The sequence below is a fragment of the Leptodactylus fuscus genome, chromosome 5, assembly GCF_031893055.1.
Source record: "Leptodactylus fuscus isolate aLepFus1 chromosome 5, aLepFus1.hap2, whole genome shotgun sequence".
Lineage (NCBI taxonomy): Eukaryota > Metazoa > Chordata > Amphibia > Anura > Leptodactylidae > Leptodactylus > Leptodactylus fuscus.
In genome coordinates, this window is record NC_134269.1 from 29,767,815 (window position 1) to 29,788,517 (window position 20,703).

General features: G+C 47.0%; 1 protein-coding gene across 1 annotated transcript; it reads left to right on the top strand.

Moving 5' to 3' along the window:
* The first annotated feature begins 637 nt into the window (after nucleotides 1-637).
* On the top strand, nucleotides 638-20,164 carry GPAT4 (glycerol-3-phosphate acyltransferase 4). Its single transcript, XM_075272707.1, has 13 exons — nucleotides 638-710; nucleotides 3,716-4,464; nucleotides 5,132-5,201; nucleotides 7,364-7,655; nucleotides 7,742-7,816; nucleotides 9,463-9,552; nucleotides 9,632-9,725; nucleotides 9,808-9,923; nucleotides 12,851-12,906; nucleotides 13,864-13,949; nucleotides 14,033-14,161; nucleotides 19,057-19,136; nucleotides 19,222-20,164. The coding sequence occupies exons 2-13, from the start codon at nucleotides 4,300-4,302 to the stop codon at nucleotides 19,328-19,330; spliced, it is 1,362 nt and encodes a 453-aa protein (XP_075128808.1). The 5' UTR covers nucleotides 638-710; nucleotides 3,716-4,299; the 3' UTR covers nucleotides 19,331-20,164.
* Nucleotides 20,165-20,703: the final 539 nt, after the last annotated feature.

A 20,703-nucleotide genomic window follows, 5' to 3' on the forward strand; every position in this document is an offset into this window, starting at 1 on the left:
ATTTATTTCAATGAGGTTTGCAAGGCGGAATCTGCATGAAGATGGGTCATGACACCAGCAAAATCTGCTGTCACTTTCTAGCGAATCCCATTCACTCATTGCAGAAAAATACGTGCAGCGGAACAACTGCGATTTCTAAAACCTTTTTGTACTTGAAAAAGGGGATGTTATATCTCTGAAACGTGTTGTGTGTTGAGTTGAATACAATTACAATTGGAAAGCGCGGGTCTGCACCTCTCATTTTTTGAAGTACCTTCTTCATCCATTCCTAGGGTTGTAGAATTGCAGGCGGTATACATTGTCCCTCCTGGATTTGTCACTGCACCTCTGTGCTGTGTGAATGTGACCTAAAAGGACTTTATGGACTAACATGCAGTTTTGCAGTGGTTTTCCTCCAAGGCTTGTTCCTCTGTCCAGCACCACAACATATCAGGACATGCTGCAATGTATATTTTAATAAATCTTTTTGTCTCTTTAAAAACGCACCAAGAACTAGTGTGCACACTGCACAACAATTACCACTATGGTAACTCTGCTAGCATGTGATACCCTAATGTGGCCGCCAGATGGCGCCAATGCTCCGGTCACTGCTGCCTTCTCTATCGTTTGCAGGCCGTGCGCGCCCCCTGCCGGTACGTCATGACGTCAGTGGAGAGTCTGTGGAGTGAGGAGTGAGGGAGCGCGCAAGGAGCGAGAGCGGAGACAAGAGGGTGAGAAGCGGGCACCGGGTCCGGAGCTGTGGGGCAGTGTCATGTGGGTGAGACTGGCGGGTGTAGAGGAGGCGGCGGCGGGTGTGTGTCCGGCTCTGGCCGCTGCCCGTGGGGCGCTCTGACAGTGTGTGACGTCAGAGTTCGGCGGCTCTATAGATATCTGTGTTTATAGCCGTACGGCGTGTAGAGGAGTGACGTCACACGTGTTCGGTGTAGAGAGTGACGTAATATGTAGCCGGGTCTGGTCATTGTCAGTGCTGTGCCATGTGTGTCCGTCCTGATCAGACCACTCTCCCGGCAGCCAATAGGAGCGCTGCTCTCATCCTAATCAGCAGCCAGTGGCCTGGAAGTTGTACAGGGGGGCCCTAAGATAAACACTACTGGCACAAGCATGGGGGAGGGGGGCCCTAAGATAAACACTACTGGCACAAGCATGGGGGAGGGGGGCCCTAAGATAAACACTACTGGCACAAGCATGGGGGAGGGGGGCCCTAAGATAAACACTACTGGCACAAGCATGGGGGAGGGGGGCCCTAAGATAAACACTACTGGCACAAGCATGGGGGAGGGGGGCCCTAAGATAAACACTACTGGCACAAGCATGGGGGAGGGGGGCCCTAAGATAAACACTACTGGCACAAGCATGGGGGAGGGGGGCCCTAAGATAAACACTACTGGCACAAGCATGGGGGAGGGGGGCCCTAAGATAAACACTACTGGCACAAGCATGGGGGAGGGGGGCCCTAAGATAAACACTACTGGCACAAGCATGGGGGAGGGGGGCCCTAAGATAAACACTACTGGCACAAGCATGGGGGAGGGGGGCCCTAAGATAAACACTACTGGCACAAGCATGGGGGAGGGGGGCCCTAAGATAAACACTACTGGCGCAAGCATGGGGGAGGGGGGCCCTAAGATAAACACTACTGGCACAAGCATGGGGGAGGGGGGCCCTAAGATAAACACTACTGGCACAACCATGGGGGAGGGGGGCCCTTAGTCACCACCAATACTGTATATTAGATACCTAAGTGTCAGATTGCTGGGACCCCCCAATGAGCAGGAGAAAGGGGAACATATAGTCCCCATATACCCAATGCTTCCGAATTCTCATAGAAGTGTATGGAGAGCCGGGCATGCAGGTGCGTTCACACAAGGATTGGGGGGTGGACTTCGGTTCCCTGATCGCTGGTGGTCTTGCCATTTACCCCTATCCTGGAGATAGGTGTCTGCAGTGACATGGCCCCTTTAAGAGGCCCTATTCTATAGTATTGTGCAATGGCGGTCTGGCTGTTCTCAGCCGGTTAACCCTTTGAGCAGAAGGGGACTGCTCCTTTAATTGTGTCATTGAGTTTCCCAATGGCATGTCTGGGACCCCCCTAGGTAGTCGGCGTGGTGCTGACTGGGCCATGGATCAGGGCTTAAAGGGATTGTCCATCATCTGGGTTTCTATTATTTTGGACCTGTGGGTTCACACCCCAGGCAGTACGAGTGAAAACTACACCTGACCCCCGGGTTGCTCTGCCTGCTCCCGTCTCGCCCCTTTTCACATTTAGTTCCCTTTATATGGTCTGCCATAACTCGGGTAATGGAAGAGGAGGAAGCAGGCAGAGCGAGCCGGGTGTCTGGTGCTGGTCCGATCACGTGACTTGGTGTCAGAACAATCTGGAACCAGCATCAATACAAACCCCACAGAAAGTAAGTCAAATAAGACTCCATGGCCACCCCCTTTAAGGTAATATATGGGGGTCTCCTGACTTTTCCCTGGTGGCAGAAGATGGGGCAGAGAATTGGGCTGATGGATTTTAACATGCCCCAGTCCTCTCCCTATACAGAACATCTGCATGCTCTGCTGAGCCGAGTGTGTATGTTGTGGGAGAACTATCTGCCAGCTGACGGCTATCTATAGTATATGGCCGGCTTAAAGGGATTTTCCAGGTTAATAATAAATGATTCCGCAATGTGGGCACTGCAAGGAATTGGGATAAAACAGTAAAAACTCCCATACCCGCAAGTATAAAGGGTATTTGTGGTGTATTCACAGGGTGAATAGATAGATTTAACAGGGGGGGGGAAGGCCAAGAAAATTGCAGTAAAATCTCAATAGTGAACACTGTGCGTTTTTTTTTTTTTTTTCTGGGGGGGGGGGGGGTGTTGCAGTTTGCTATGAGGGGCCCCAAGTGGCATAAACACTGCGATTGTTCCACAGCGTTTTGCAGCAGCTGCACATTGCAGCGGGCGTGCAGTCCCTCATTGTCCTGAGCCCTCGGCCCCCTATGGATAGGGAATAACTTGCGTTACGACCAATGTAAATATCTCATTCTTAATGAATCCGTCCCTAAGTTCATTGTCTAGTGATGACCCCCATTGTATCCTGCGGCCAATGTAACCTCAGGGACCTCTGTATAATATAACAATTCGGAAACACTGCCTTATGTCGTTCCTCTGTTACTCCTCCTGGAAATTTATAAATAAATTGACAAGTTGGTGACAACTGGCAGACATGATTGCGCCTTTTCGGCATATACAAGGACCCCCTACACACACACTGATAACTCCCGTTTATTAATTTATTCATACGTTTCCAGTGGGAATAACTGAGGAACATCAGAACACAGAGCTTTAATAATGGATACCAAAATAGACACTGAGCAGGTCTACCTTAAAGGGGTTGGAATTATTCTATTCATGGCCTGTCTATAGGGTCAGTGATTAGCAAACAGCCGGCCCCTACACAGATCAGCTGTGACATGTGCTGCCGGGCTGACGTTACCTTGTATTAATGTTATGTGATTTACGTCTATTTAGACACAAACACGTGTGTGGATGGCACAACACATGACAGCGTGACCCTGGCCCGGTACATCCTTACTCATACTTTCCTGCTCCTGACTTTTCCACCCCACCCTCTCCTGCGTTTCTTTGCTTTTCCTCTTTTTCTCCTTTTGACCCTGAGTCTTGGCTGCCATCCTTTAGCCGGCTGTCTATGTCTGTCTCTCCTGCAGGCTGGCACTTGCATCGTACATTCCTGCCCAAGAGGAGGAGGTCAGGGGCACGGCCACCAGCGGCGTATGCCCGACGAGGGGAGGAGTTTGACGCCCCCTCAGAACCTAACCACCAAGAGATGCCTATGCCAGGACGGGCTCACTTAAGACTAGACTGGAGAGCAGACTCTGAATGTGGGCACCGCGGGTATAAGGACTGAACATGGTCGGCGGACATCACAGATGAGTGGACGGGGTATCGCTGTTACAACTGCTACACCAATACATGACCCGGCTGGGGCTAAAGAGGCAAAACGTCTACCTGTGAGCATCACCCGTATGAGAGCTGGAAGTGGGCACTGCCAGGGAAGGACGCTGGTCACCTGCCACCATTGAAAAAAGCCTTGGAGACCCAAACTACAAGCCATTTTTGTAACGTGTCACTGCTGCGACTGGGTATAAGCTGCTGCCCGCTGTTATGGCAGCTCACCATTGTGTTCTGCTGCGTTTTATAGAGAAGTAACAGAACCGTCGGTGCTAACGCGATTCTGGTCTTATCTGGCCGCCACTACCCATCACTGGTCACCTATTCCTGGGCACACACCATGATCTCCCTGCTCCCCTTTGACAGCCTGTTGTGTAACCTCCTGGGCCTCTCGGTTACTCTGTGGATCACCCTCCTGCTGGTCTTCATCATCGTACCAGCAATATTCGGGGTGTCATTTGGCATCCGCCGGCTTTACATGAAAACCTTGATTCGTATTTTCACGGTGAGTTGTGTATCAGGTTTGTAATCCAAATTATCATCATGTCCGCGTTCAGCTTATATATAAAGCTACAAAAGTAACTGTGTAAATACTTTGTATTACTTATCTTGTACTGATCCTTATACTCCAGAGCTGCATTCATAATTCTACTTATACATTGCATTACTTATCTTGTACCGATCCGTATACTCCAGAGCTGCATTCATAATTCTACTCATACATAGTATTACTTATCTTGTACCGATCCGTATACTCCAGAGCTGCATTCATAATTCTGCTTATACTTTACATTACTTATCTTGTACTGATCTTTATACTCCAGAGCTGCATTCATAATTCTCCTTATACATTGCATTACTGATCCTTATACTCCAGAGCTGCGTTCATAATTCTCCTTATAATTGCATTACTTATCTTGTACCGATCCGTATACTCCAGAGCTGCATTCATAATTCTGCTTATACATTACATTACTTATCCTGTACTGATCCGTATACTCCAGAGCTGCATTCATAATTCTGCTTATACATTACATTACTTATCCTGTACTGATCCGTATACTCCAGAGCTGCATTCATAATTCTGCTTATACATTGCATTACTTATTGTACCGATCCTTCCTTACTGTGATACTATGTGTTACTAATGTCGTGTTTGCGTCACATTGCAGTGGGCAACTCTGCGGATTGAGAGGGGAGTGAAGGAAAACAGTCACACGCTGTATAAACCTCTCACCAATGGTAAGTGGCGCTCATACATTGTTGGCATAGCTTTCCTCTGCTACGCTATGTTTCCATGTGCCGGTTCATCGCACCCTGTTTCCATGCACACTATTTCCAGTGACATTGGATCTCATTCTCCTAATTGTTGTCCCTCCTTATTTATACTCTGCTGTACATCTTGTATCTGCCCGTGTTCCTTCTCACCATTCTGAAGTTCTCACATCTGGGCTACTTCCCTTCTCTATGTTCCTAACTATTTTTAGTCTTCTGCGGTAAGTTCCCTTTTTTTATTTGCCAGTCATGCTCTGGTGATGCCAGGTGCCGGCCACGCTCTGATGATGTCAGGTGTCCGGCCACACTCTGGTGACGTCAGGTGTCCGGCCACGCTCTGGTGATGTCAGGTGTCCGGCCACGCTCTGATGATGTCAGGTGTCCGGCCACGCTCTGGTGATGTCAGGTGCCGGCCACGCTCTGGTGATGTCAGGTGCCGGCCACGCTCTGATGATGTCAGGTGTCCGGCCACGCTCTGGTGATGTCAGGTGCCGGCCACGCTCTGGTGATGTCAGGTGCCGGCCACGCTCTGGTGACGTCAGGTGTCCGGCCACGCTCTGGTGACGTCAGGTGTCCGGCCACGCTCTGGTGATGTCAGGTGTCCGGCCACGCTCTGGTGACGTCAGGTGTCCGGCCACGCTCTGGTGACGTCAGGTGTCCGGCCACGCTCTGGTGACGTCAGGTGTCCGGCCACGCTCTGGTGACGTCAGGTGTCCGGCCACGCTCTGGTGACGTCAGGTGTCCGGCCACGCTCTGGTGACGTCAGGTGTCCGGCCACGCTCTGGTGACGTCAGGTGTCCGGCCACGCTCTGATGACGTCAGGTGTCCGGCCACGCTCTGATGATGTCAGGTGTCCGGCCGCGCTCTGGTGATGTCAGGTGCCAGCTAACACCATTGATAAATATTGCAGTATACTGCCCACTAGTGGCCATATAGCCACTAGATTCAGTGTTGTACTGTGCCTAGTCAGCTTTTACAATGTGTATTTTTTTTTTAGCACTTTTGTTCTTATCCCTGGTGGCCTAGAGTAGCGTGTGGGGAAAGGTAAGAGGTGCAGGCCCTATAGAGGGGTTAGTATCTTAATCCCTAGCAAGGTTAGAACCTACATCACTGGTTGTTTAGGGCAAAGATGGAGTAAATATGTGCACAGTTGGTGGTTTGTAGAAGTGAGTGAAGTAATAGCACCTCGCAAATGCTAGGACTAAGGGACTTAGCGTCCCGAAACACGTCAGCGACTTTTAAAACACTGTTATGTCTGTTTTTCCAACTTCTTCACTTTTTGTGTGTATCTATCTATTTTAACTTCGTATGAATTAACAGTTATATTTTATTGAAGCTGGGACGTAGCTCGAATCCTTCCTCTAATCTTCAATGTTGGTATTGTGTGGTCAAAAGTCATAAAGGGGGCTTGTGTCCACCTTTTTGTGGTCTATGGTAGTGAGCGTGGGGAATTGGACTAAAGTTCCTTGATGTTTAGGATAGGGTTTCCCAGCTTTGTGAAATGTAACCTATTCTTAGGAGGGGTCATCAACATCAGATTATTGAGGGTCTTCCACCAAGCACCACTGCTGATCAGCTGTTATTAGCAGCCAGCAGAGCTGAAACCTTACAGTAGATGGGGTCAGAAACTGACGACTCTGTATAGTGGTCATGCCAGGTGATTCCAGGTCCCATTCAATTGAGTGATATGTGACGTGTAGTAATTTGGAACGACCACTACAATTGTACCGAGTCATCTGCTCTCAGCTCCATCCGTGGGTGTCAGTCCCCAGCAATCCGCGCAGTTCTCCCTGTAGCAGGGGGCCGCGCGGTTCTCCCTGTAGCAGGGGGCCGCGCGGTTCTCCCTGTAGCAGGGGGCCGCGCGGTTCTCCCTGTAGCAGGGGGCCGCGCGGTTCTCCCTGTAGCAGGGGGCCACGCGGTTCTCCCTGTAGCAGGGGGCCGCGCGGTTCTGCCTGTAGCAGGGGGCCGCGCGGTTCTCTCTGAGCCTCCAGATACATTCCTATGTGACTGAGGAGAGCCGCTCACCCCATAAGCTGTGGTCTTCACGTTTGCTGCTCCCGTTGCCTGTCCTGCTGGTTAATCACTATTGCATCTTCTCTTGTTTTCTTCTCCTTTTTCACGTCTTACAGGAATCATCGCTAAAGAGAGCACATCCCTGGAGGAGGGGATCTGGGAGCTGCGCGGCAGTGACCGGTCCCTTGACAAGCCGGAGTTCGAGCTGTCGGACATCTTTTATTTCTGTCGACAAGGCATGGAGAGCATCATGGACGATGAGGTGACCAAACGCTTCTCCGGAGAGGAGCTGGAGACTTGGAACCTCTTGACCAGAACCAACTACAATTTCCAGCATATTAGTTTGCGGTTAACCGTACTGTGGGGGCTGGGCATGCTGGTGCGGTATACCTTCCTGCTGCCGCTCAGGTGACTGTGTGATGGGTGCATTGTGGTAAAACAGAATAGTGGTGTGTGCACAGAGAAAGCTGACTGTATCCTGTATCTCCTTGTAGGATCGCTCTGGCTTTCACAGGGGTCGGCCTTTTAGTGTTTGGCACTACATTGGTGGGATACTTACCGAATGGCCAGTAAGTATAATACCGCACTGCTAGCTTACTATTCTACGTAGTCCTGACACATTGCAGTCAGCAGTACAACACACTGTGTAGGGCAGGTCCACATAACCTGGTTGAACATTATCCAGCAAGCAGGCATGAGTGAACCTGGCCTTACATGTCACTGGAATTATTACCCTTCTACCCAGCAGTCAAGAGGAGACTTCTCCTTAAAGGGATCCTATCATGGAATACCCTTTTATCCTGACTAATGCGTTAGGAATAGCTTTAAGGAAGGCTATTCTTCTCCTACCTTTAGATGTCTTCTCCGCGCCACCATTTGGTATAAATCCGGGTTTTCTTTGGTATGCAATGAGTTCTCTCGCAGCACTGGGGGCGGTCCCTAATACTGTGAGATAACTCTCCAGCGCCGCCTCCATCTACTTCTGGAACACCCTCTCCTTGTGTCTTCTTCCATCCTGGGTTTCAATCTTCTAGGCCTCGGGCAGAGCCGAGTGCGCACGTCTGGGCCACAAGAAAATTGCCGCTTGCACAGTAAGCTGGTGTAAGCGGTCATTTTCTTGTAGCCGCTTACACAGTAAGCTGGTATAAGCGGCCATTTTCTTGTGGCCCAGGCATGCACAGTCAGCTCTGTCCGAGGCCTAGAAGATTCAAACCCAAGACACAAGGAGAGGGCGTTCCAGAAGTAGATGGAGGCGGCGCTGGAGAGTTCTCTCACAGTGTTGGGGACCGCCCCCAGTGCTGCGAGAGAACTCATTTGCATACTGAAGAAAACCGGGATTTCTACCGAACGATGACGCGGAGAAGACCTCTAAAGAGAAGAATAGGCTATTCTTAATGCATTAGTCAGAAAAAAGGGTATCCAATGATAGGATCCCTATAATAGTTACCACCAAACCCCCCTTTTATTCTCCTAGTGTTTCTTACAGTCACCTTTAGTTATCATAGTAGACCTCTTTCCAGTAGGCAGAGCAAGCCCCATTCCATATCTTCTAAATTGGCAATGCATGCCCTTGACCGGTAGTTACAGGAGGCCGTCAGTAACACCAGGACTTCCAAAACAGAAATGGCATAGATAGGGGTGTCTTAGCAATTCTTATAGGGGGGGGGAGGCTCCTGCTGCAGCAGTAATATAAGACATACTGTAGATTTAAAGTAAAGGAGGACTTGAAGGTAGGAAGAAGTGCAGTAGACAGGGCTGCAGCTCCACTCCTATTACCCCCGTCCACTGCTATGGATTCCACGCCCAGAGGGAGCTGAATCAGTGGATCTGTGCAGGGTCCAGGTGTCGGACCCCCACAGATCAGATACTGATGACTGCATAGATCTATATACCTATTTTCCACATAGACATGATAAACCTTCACCTCCTGTTCATATCCAGGCCATAGACGGCAGACATTAGTAGTTGATCCTGCAGGGAGTTCATGTCAGTTCGCATTCTCCCGTGAGCTGCGGTCCTTGAAAAAAAAGCAGTCAAGGACGTCATGATAACAGAAGGTATATTGACAAATTGGAGCATGTGCTGAGCTCTTTTATCCGTAGTCCAGTTTAACCCCTCTAAGCCTAGATAAGACCATGCCGCACACTTCCCCGGCTTTCCTCAGTTTTTTAGCAGCGTATTATACTGTCTTTTATGATACATCTTATTCTTTTAGGTTCAAGGAGTTCCTGAGTAAACACGTGCACCTTATGTGTTATCGGATCTGTGTGCGAGCCCTCACTGCAATCATAACATATCATGGCAGGTAAGTCGGCCCCCTCCCTGTCCTGAGCCACTGGTGACCTGCATGACAGCATTGTAATATGTGCTAATCTTCCTCACAGCGAGAACCGGCCGAGGAAGGGGGGCATTTGTGTAGCCAATCACACCTCTCCGATCGATGTCATCATCCTGGCCAGCGATGGATACTACGCTATGGTGAATCTTTGGCTACGTTCGCGTTTGTTGGCTATGACCGTGGCCTTGCTACAGGCTTTATGTTTTCATTTTCTTTTTGTAGGTTGGACAAATTCATGGAGGGTTAATGGGAATCATACAAAGAGCGATGGTCAAGGCCTGTCCACATGTGTGGTTTGAACGTTCAGAAGTCAAAGATCGCCATCTCGTGGCGAAAAGGTGCGGTTTTTGAATAATACTTCCCTTTTTTTTTTTTCTTTTTGGCAAAACTTTCTTCCTTCAAAGTTATATTAAATGGGTTTTACATATTAAAAAAGTTATCCCCTATTGATAGGATAGGAGATCTGGTGGCGATTAACTGCTGGGACACCCACCGACAGGTCTCTGATTCTCTCAGTCTGATGGAGCATCAGATTGGGCGCCACTCAGCTTTCTCCAGTGCTGTGATAGAGAATGAATGGAGCGGCAGAGCACATGCATGGCCTGCCGCTCTTTCAGGATGGGGGAACTAGAGCCCCGTTCTTTGGATCATTTGGGGTCCTAGCGTTTGGACGCCTTCCAAAGCTGAAGTTATTCCCTGTCCCGTCAATACTTTGTACAACCTCTTCAAGCCATGATATTTAGTTACTGCAGATAATCACGCAAGTTGTTAGAATATAAAATCTGACTGTAGTCATGGTGAGTTAGGGTGAAGCAGTAGTCAAAAGCACCTCTGTACTGGCACTAAATAGAGCTGGCAGAGACATGTGACAGTAGTGTTATGTGTGCTCCCCCTAGTGGTGGCTGTAGACAGAGAATTGTTAGTAAATTCTGCTTGTGGATTTGGAGTATGAACGAAATCAAACTCCGATGGCTGAAGATATATCAATTGAACAGTGCAGAATATTTGTGATTTATGTTTTGATATCTGATAGCACAATATGATAGAGGGAGAGAAGCTCTTTTCTGTGATATATAGGTTTATATGAGAGAGGGAGAGAAGCTGAGCTGTGTGATATATAGGTTTATATGATAGAGATGAGAAGCTGAGCTCCGTGATAGGGTTATATGATAGAGGAGAGAAGCTGAGCTCTGTGATATATAGGGTTATATGATAGAGGAGAGAAGCTGAGCTCTGTGATATATAGGGTTATATGATAGAGGAGAGAAGCTGAGCTGTGTGATATATAAGGTTATATGATAGAAGAGAGAAGCTGAGCTCTGTGATATATAGGGTTATATGATAGAGGAGAGAAGCTGAGCTCTGTGATATATAGGGTTATATGATAGAGGAGAGAAGCTGAGCTCTGTGATATATAGGATTATATGATAGAGGAGAGAAGCTGAGCTCTGTGATATATAGGGTTATATGATAGAGGAGAGAAGCTGAGCTCTGTGATATATAGGGTTATATGATAGTGGAGAGAAGCTGAGCTCTGAGATATATAGGGTTATATGATAGAGGAGAGAAGCTGAGCTCTGTGATATATAGGATTATATGGTAGAGGGAGAGAAGCTGAGCTCTGTGATATATAGGATTATATGATAGAGGAGAGAAGCTGAGCTCTGTGATATATAGGGTTATATGATAGAGGAGAGAAGCTGAGCTCTGTGATATATAGGGTTATATGGTAGAGGGAGAGAAGCTGAGCTCTGTGATATATAGGATTATATGATAGAGGAGAGAAGCTGAGCTCTGTGATATATAGGGTTATATGGTAGAGGGAGAGAAGCTGAGCTCTGTGATATATAGGATTATATGATAGAGGAGAGAAGCTGAGCTCTGTGATATATAGGGTTATATGATAGAGGAGAGAAGCTGAGCTCTGTGATATATAGGGTTATAGGATGGAGGAGAGAAGCTGAGCTCTGTGATATATATATAGGGATATATGATAGAGGAGAGAAGCTGAGCTCTGTGATATATAGGGTTATATGATAGAGGAGAGAAGCTGAGCTCTGTGATATATAGGGTTATATGATAGAGGAGAGAAGCTGAGCTTTGTGATATATAGGGTTATATGATAGAGGGAGAGAAGCTGAGCTCTGTGATATATAGGGTTATATGATAGAGGAGAGAAGCTGAGCTCTGTGATATATAGGGTTATATGATAGAGAAGAGAAGCTGAGCTCTGTGATATATAGGGTTATATGATAGAGATGAGAAGCTTAGCTCCGTGATAGGGTTATATGATAGAGGAGAGAAGCTGAGCTCTGTGATATATAGGGTTATATGATAGAGGGAGAGAAGCTGCTCCCTGTGATATATAGGGTTATATGATAGAGGGGAGAAGCTGAGCTCTGTGATATATAGGGTTATATGGTAGAGGGAGAGAAGCTGAGCTGTGTGATATATAAGGTTATATGATAGAAGAGAGAAGCTGAGCTCTGTGATATATAGGGTTATATGATAGAGGAGAGAAGCTGAGCTCTGTGATATATAGGGTTATATGATAGAGGAGAGAAGCTGAGCTCTGTGATATATAGGATTATATGATAGAGGAGAGAAGCTGAGCTCTGTGATATATAGGGTTATATGATAGAGGAGAGAAGCTGAGCTCTGTGATATATAGGTTATATGACAGAGGGAGAGAAGCTGAGCTCTGTGATATATAGGGTTATATGATAGTGGAGAGAAGCTGAGCTCTGAGATATATAGGGTTATATGATAGAGGAGAGAAGCTGAGCTCTGTGATATATAGTGTTATATGATAGTGGAGAGAAGCTGAGCTTTGTGATATATAGGGTTATATGATAGAGGAGAGAAGCTGAGCTCGGTGATATATAGTGTTATATGATAGAGGAGAGAAGCTGAGCTCTGTGATATATAGTGTTATATGATAGTGGAGAGAAGCTGAGCTTTGTGATATATAGGGTTATATGATAGAGGGGAGAAGCTGCGCTCTGTGATATATAGGGTTATATGATAGAGGAGAGAAGCTGCGCTCTGTGATATATAGGGTTAGTCCTGCTTATATCTGTAATATTCCTATTACCCCTCCCACACAGGGCGATTCACTGTGAACGTTCTCCTCCGCTGCCTACCCTAGATGCCTGATAGTCCTTTATGTCCCCACACTGATATGGAGAGCGCTGTTGTTTGTCCCCTTTATATATAAATCTCTGATCTCCCCTTCATGTAGTAACAATCCTATTCCTCTCCTCAGGCTGACAGATCACGTACAGGACAAAAGTAAACTGCCCATCCTCATCTTTCCTGAAGGTAAGAGCGTCCATCTTTAATACTGGCATGTACTTCTTTACAAAGGTGTCCCTCTTCTCAGTACTTGAGTGGGTTGAATCTTCTTTACCCCCATTCTGGATTCTTCTGTTACCTGATATAACTGCACTGGTTAAATGCAACATTTTGGTGCCGGGTAAGACAACCATTAGGTAATGTGAAGTTAGACTAAAGTGTCTGAGTTAGGGCACACAATGAGGACTGCTGAGTATCTGAAGGGACGTTCTGCAACATTTTCCACTGATAAATGACCGTGGCAGAGACCAGCCGCAGTTTCTCTGCCATTCGCAGCGTTGCAATGGTTAAACTGCTGTAAATGCTGAAACTGCAAATCGCCGCCGGTCAGATCAGTGTGTACTCGGCCTAAAAATGTGCCAAATTTATCTTCCAGCGAGAGCCTTTGTTATAAAGCTGGCATGTCTTTAGGCTGCCGGGTGCAAGTTTCACAGTCAGGCGCCCCAATATGTTTGTAATAAATCTGTAAGGGTACGGTTGCTGTAAGTTACTGTGACCCCTTTGCTTTAGTGAATACGAGATTACATAACTCACAGAGGGACGAATATAACTATATGGTAATGGCCGTACAGCCTGGAGGAGATCCAGGAGCAGCAGCTGAATACACATGGTGGTGCAGGGTTGTCGCCCAGTGCGCTCTTGGATTGTTGCCAGGCACATTTTGCAAACTACTTGTTACTCAGAAACCTACTAGAGACAGCTGTGGCATCAGACATCGTGATTTCCGGAGTTTCCCTTTAATCGAAGACGACCCCTGTCATGAAGACAATCACTATCTGGATGAGGGTGTATACACATTGTAGAGTATGTGCGTGCATTACAAGCAGTCATTCCGTGTGGGGATTGTAGTGCCGAGTTTCAGGTCCTTGAAATGTTTGACGTCGCACATCCCCCGTCCTGTTCTGACCGTCTCCTTCCCATCAGGTACCTGCATCAACAACACATCGGTCATGATGTTCAAGAAGGGAAGCTTTGAGATAGGAGCCACCGTGTATCCAGTGGCCATAAAGGTGAGCGCAGGGTTCCTGGGGAAAGCTTTAGTTTATGCTGAGATTTGGGGTGTCCCTCACTTTAGTCTCCCTTTCTTGCACAGTATGACCCTCGCTTTGGCGACGCCTTCTGGAACAGCAGCAAATATGGGATGATCACCTACCTCCTGCGAATGATGACAAGCTGGGCCATAGTGTGCAGTGTCTGGTATCTACCTCCTATGACACGTCAGGTAATAACCTCAGCACGGAGCTACAACTCACAGCTGCCCCCTACAGGTTGCTCAGTCAATTACAGCCGGTGATGTAGAGGATTGTTCTTGGAAATGGAATTATGGAGAAATATCTGGGAATCCATTGAATGTGTGGCTTTCAATCTCCTGTGCATCAATGGATAGGGATAAAGAAGGAATATTAAAGGGATTATCCACCATTTTGATAATGACTAATGTGATATCTGCAAGGTCCTACAGCAAGGCTATTCTGGGACAGTGCCTGGCCTGGTATTGTGTACATGCCTCATTGCTCACTTGCCAGTGGAGGTTTAGATACTGCTGCAGTGTCCCATTGCAGTCTGAAGATAGGCCATCAATATTACAAAGGTGGATTTTTTTTTTCCTTCTAGCACCTAGGCGTGAATGGTACACTTGTATGTTCACTGATGGCTGTAGTATTCACTTTGCATCCTGTTGCAATGTCAGTATTAGAGATGATGTTTATATGGGTTGAGCAGAAGTAGAAACATGTGATTGTATTGTTCCAGGAATGGCACCGCTCATGTCCACAGGTTGTGTATGGGGCTACAACTCATCTCCATTGTGAAGTCTGTAAGGTTTGTTTAAACTAGCCATGCAAGGAGAGAGGTGTCACATGGGCGGCTCCATATTCACCGCAGCTTGATTGACAGGTCTATTGCAATTCGTGTAAAGGGAGAGGCCTGACAATCGTGTTTAGCCAGCATGGAAGCCGCCCTGCAGACACTTCTCCTCTTGACAACTGACAACCCCTGCAATTAGAAGAGCTTTTTTGACTTATATATTCATGTCCTACCCTAGTATAGGTCATCAGTGTGTGATGGATGGGGGGCTGACACCCAGGACCACCATAGATCAGCTTGCTGAAGACTGAGCATAGCACCATGCATATCATAAGGCTGGTCTTACACGACCGTAGTGGTTTTTGCAGTCCGCAATTTGCTGATCAGCAACACTAATTTCACTCTAAAAAGTCATTCCGCAGACGTCCGTGTCCATCCGCACGCGCCCCTGGAGTTCTATGAGACAGTCCGTGATGTCCATGACTTTGCGGTATTCAGTACGGACTCCGGTCACGGCACGACACACCACGGATAAAATATCCGGTGGTGTAAGAGGCCGCACTGAATACAATGTGTCCGCAATTGAGAACCCACATTTGTGGACTTAACTTACGTTCGTGTTTTGATGATCTGTCTTAGGGGGCGTTCACACTACCGTCAGTGTCCGACAGGTAGTGTCTGCTGCTAGTGTCTGTTCAAAATCTCTCACGGACATTAGCAGCGGACACCTACATGTCGGGTTTTGCTGTCCGCTTGAAAAGTCGGACATCTTTACAAACGGACAGCTAAGGACAGGCACGGAGCGTAAAAGAACGCACCTGATCGCCATTTAAATGAATGACAAGTGTCACGGACACAGCTAGTGTCCGCTCCAAATGTCCGTGCCAGATTTTGAACGGACACTAGCAGCGGACACTATCTGTTGGACACTGACGGTAGTGTGAACGCCCCCTTAAAGGGTTTGTACTACTATGGACTCCTATCCACGTGACAGGACATTGGTGTCCAAAAATCCCCCTAAAGCCTCTATGTGAATGGAGTGTCAGTGCCATTATGTAACTGGCGCTCCATGCACTTCTATGGGGCTGCAGGAATAGCTGTAGTTTACATTCATAGAACTGACTTGAGCTCCGGTCACACAAAGTGCACTAGCACTGCATTCACAAAGAGTCCTTAGGGGGACTTCTTTATCCTCCATCCCCCTGATCAGTGGGGAACCGAGCTATCAGACACTTACCCCCCTTCCTGCGGATAGTGGCACCACCCCTTTAAGGATAGAGCATCAGTATGTAAGCCCCAGAAAACTGCTTAGGCTGAGGCCCCACATTGCAAAAATGCAGGGGTTTTTTTTTGTTTTTTTTTTACATATTTTGCATCGTTTTTTTGAGCCAAAGCCAAGAATGACTACAGAAGGAATGAGAAATATATAGAAAGTTCTTATACTTCTACCTTCTGCTTTGGCACAAAAAAAGCAGCAGAATCTGCAACAAAATAAACTGCGATTCTGCAATGTAGGGCCTCGGCCTTGATGTCACAGCCCACAGTCTAGATATAGGCAGATGTCAGAGCAGGGACTATTCCCTACAGTCTATTTGTGAAGTATTCGTTCTGGCCATTGTCTTGGGATTCCCTTCAGATCTTCATTTCTTGAGCGCAGTCCGTGATGTCTTCTGTATCTGCGTATAGAACTAGTCTGGATCTGCTCTAATTCTCCGGCAGCCATTGTCTGGCTCTTACCTTGACGTATTGACAGGGTTAAACAGTTTCCTGCCAGTAGAAGGCCTTGCCACTGACCGCTGATGGCCTTTAGTGCTGTGTTACATCAGCTCCCCGTGTCTTACCCCCTGCTGGCCAGACATTCATATTTCCAGACATGGGTTGTTTACTCGGCTCTGGATCAATATGGAGCAGCCTGAGGATGGGTCGGCTGTTAGACCTCCACTTTATCCTGTAACCCTTTTGGCACGTGATTCAACTAAAGAGTTAATTTGTATATGTATGTATATATCTATCCGTATAGGCAGGATTTCTACACTTGCACAATAATATACGTTTTGCTGGAGCCAGAATCGGCAAGTCTGAGACATCTGGTTAGCGGCTCGTTGCAAAAGCCCATTGCAGACTGTACGGCTTTCATCATAGAGGTCAGCTCTTAGCTCAGCCCGATGGACTGCTCATATTCCTGGCATTGCACTCAGCCCACTTTATCTGCTGCCTATTACATCAGTCGGGTGACTGAGGCCCATGTAAAAGTGCTGACATGATGGTGACAGCCCCGGAGGCAGCATTGCTTACAGAAGGAGCTATTAATACATCAGGGTCACCGGCTGTGACTATTGTGGGCTGTCGTGTGAACTGCATTGTCTTGTGTCCATTAAAAGACTTGCTTTTTAGGGTATCTAAAGAAATAAAAAAAACAACAAAAATTTTCACCAAGCAAACGTTCTGCAAATAGAGATAATGGATATGGTGGTCTATGGCAGGGAGGGCTTTATGTGAATGTTCCTGGTGGTCTATTGAAGTGAAGGGTTAATATCATAATACCTGGTGGTCTAAGGCAGTGAAGGGTTTATGTCAGTAGTCTTGGTAGATAACCACACACCCACCAGGGTAGCACGACGTATGAAAGGACGAGGTCTTCAGTCCCTGTTATCCCCTCTCCTATCGGTCAGAGAACATACTGTACATTTGCTGTTTGATAGTCACATAGAGGAGTAATGTAATACCCCTCTTAACCTCATATGTAATACCCCTCTGAACATAACCAGGAAGTTATTGGTGTTTCCACCCAGATGTTTAACCATCGTCCAGGTCTCCGCTCCAAATGATGACTCTCACCAGTAATGATGGACCTCGGGAACTTAAGAGGTCGCATCCATAATATGTGAGCAATAAAGTGTTACACCAATCTGAAAACGGCCCTAGTCATCTCATTAGTTAGGTATAGAGATATAGCAAATTTTGCTTGTAATCTCTGCAGCAAAGTTGCATGAAGGTGGTTGTATATATGAAATATTAGTTGTGTTTTATATACGGTATGCTGTGCAATCTCAATAAAGTTAGATTTTGGTGTCACAGTTTGCTAGGTGCAGTATAGCTTTTTAACGTATTTGTGAATAACAGAAAAATCCTGCCGCTCTTCTGTATCAGTGTTTTTGGGAGTCTGAGCTCTTGTAGTAGTTGATGTTTGATGTTGATCTACTTGCATGACTCCTGCGGACACTGCGCGGAAAACACATGGACCCCATTATAGTCTATGGGGTCCATGTGCTTTCACTACTCATTTGTCAATGCGTTCGGTATTCCCATGCGGACTCCTCTAACGCATTACTGAACGCAGATGTGAACCAGGCATAATATAATACAGTGCCATTTTGACAATGCTGCAGGTGTCTACTTTCAGAAAATATATAGGTATGAGGGGTTAATATAATTTTCTAATTTCAAAACTGTGAACATTGCCCAGACCACCAGAGGTGCCAAATATCCAGAAACGCCTGGCAGCGAAAAGGTTACTGTCAATATTCCTGGTGGTTTATGACAATGAAGGGTTAATGTCAATAATCTTGGTGGTCTATGACAGTAAAGGGTTAATAGCAATGTTCTCAATGGCCTAGGGCAGCGAAGGGTAAAGTCAGAATCACCAATGGCAAAGAAAGAGTGTAAGTGTCCTCGATGTTCTCCGTACATAGTAAGACCCCACCTGGTTCTCACAATGTATAGCAGTGTGCACTTCCACCTCTTGCGCTGTGTTGGAGCACTGTCCTCACAGTCAGGTCTCTACATAGTGATCCTCTGCTTACTGCAGGGCAGCCAATAGAAGTCACTGTCTGTCCTGCTTGTCAGGAAGGAGCAGAATCTCAGTAGTACAATGCAGTCTAGTTGGGAAGACTTTGTTTCCAGGCAAAGTAAGGACTATTATCAGCTGCCAGAGGGAGAAGACGACTGACTTTACACAGAGTCTGCCAAAGGGACTGCAACTCTTGCTGGAAAACTTTGGATCCTACGATGCAGTAGCTAATTTAGGATTAGCCATGTGGTTGTATCTGGTACTGCAGCTTATACCACATTGCTCTGCTGGTCAGCGGGTACCTGGAATTTGGATCGATGGTCGGAGAGAGTGTGCACCTTTCTATTCATTTCAGTGGGAAGCTGGACCCTCACTGTTCTGCAAGTTATCTCCTATAAATGTTCTCTCATTAAAAACCCCTTTAATGACTTGAGATGAGGTTTTGGTTTTTTTTTTTTTGTTTTTTTTTTACAGATCCTATACTTCTCCCAGTCTCACTTCTGTTTTTGTTGCCCTCACAGGAAAACGAAGATGCGGTCCACTTTGCAAACCGGGTGAAATCTGCAATCGCCCGGCAGGGTGGACTTGTCGATCTACTTTGGTAAGCCTGGATTTTGGTTCTCATCACACGGATGGTCTCGGCTTCTTCATGACAAGTCACCGATCATCTTATTCCTTTCCTACAGGGACGGAGGGCTAAAACGGGAAAAAGTCAAAGACGCTTTCAAAGAGGAGCAACAAAAGCTGTACAGTCGTATCATCTCTGGAAACCAGGAGAACAGAAGTCGCTCGTAAGCCCCAGCATGGGGGAGCCGGCTCTGTTCTGAGCCACCCTGCTGCTCCACACCACAGGAAGAAGACCCTGAGCCGCAGGAATCCAAGCCATGAAGTTAGGGCGGAGGGAACACACAACATGGAGTCAGTCTGGATTCAATCGTCCATGAAGAACTGTTATTGGTAGGAGGAAAAAAAAGGGGCATTTGCTGCACCCACGGGATCAAATGCTCACGGGGCATTAAGAGGGTGGTGACCTCTGAACCACACATCTGTTTCTTGAGCTGTATGACTCTGTTCTATGACAGTTTTTGGCCTGAAGGCCTATTGAATGTTTCAGATCATCAGATGATTTCGTCTCACAAAACCCTTAAAACGAGGGTTATGTTTTCGGTGAGACTTTCCACTGTTACAGGCTGCCACATATACGGAACTGGCACTGCCAACAATGAACAAACCTGATTCATTAGAACTTGCCCAAGGTTACAGGACCTGATCACCTGCAGGAATCAAAGTCAAGCCGACCAGGCTCGGACCTCTTCTTACCACCATGGCTGATGTTTTCCAATACCCAGCTTCTCCTGAGAAAGATGAGCTGTTATTTATAAGTCCTTACCAAGCCTCATCTCTTCACTTTCATCCGAGAAGATGGACCGTGGCTCGCTCCAACAATCCTTTAAGCCAAAAAAAAGTCAGGGGTTAATGATACCAACGTGTATGAAACCCCCTCAGAATCCATAACGAATGAGACACGTGCCTCCCTTTTTATCTGTTACACCCCGTCCTGCATGGGCCCTGGGCCACGTTCCTTGTTTTGTTTTTATAAGGTCAATGAAATAAAATATCTTGGCAAAAAAAAAAAAAAAAATTGTCCCTTTAATGCCGTATCTGCTTCTTCTTCCCCCATAACTCTCTGGATAACCTGATCCCTTTAAAGGGGTTATCCAGAGAGTTCATTCCTCTGGGGGTTTCAGACTGGTTCTGACTCCGGGTCACATGATCAGAACCAGCACCCTGGATCTCTCTGCCGCCTTCCTCCTCTCACAGGTCATATGGGGCCTGGCATACTATAGCATAGGTAGGTAGTGGGTAGGGTAATCCCTGCAGACATATCCACTTGTTAAAGGGGTTTTCCAGCGCCAGGGTGATTTTTCTGCCGATGACCTATTCACAATATAGGTTATCAGTTTCCGATCGATGGGGGTCCAACACCTGACCCCACACCGATCAGCTGTTCCAGCAGAAGCTCTTGCACTGCACACTGGATGGCGCTAGAAGCAGCTTTGTTCCTATTCTAGTAATTGGCGCCCTGTCCACTGTATATTGGTAGTGCTGGGGTAGAGCAAATGTTGCACCTTTAACAGAAATAGGATCAGAGCAGCTTCCAGATCAGA

Bases quoted from the DNA above. Each gene is read 5' to 3' on its own strand.
- GPAT4 (XM_075272707.1), top strand. From the start codon at position 4,300: ATGATCTCCCTGCTCCCCTTTGACAGCCTGTTGTGTAACCTCCTGGGC. The intron at 7,817-9,462 runs GTAAGTATAATA...TTATTCTTTTAG, and splicing joins GGATACTTACCGAATGGCCA to GTTCAAGGAGTTCCTGAGTA. The intron at 14,162-19,056 runs GTAATAACCTCA...TTGCCCTCACAG, and splicing joins TACCTCCTATGACACGTCAG to GAAAACGAAGATGCGGTCCA.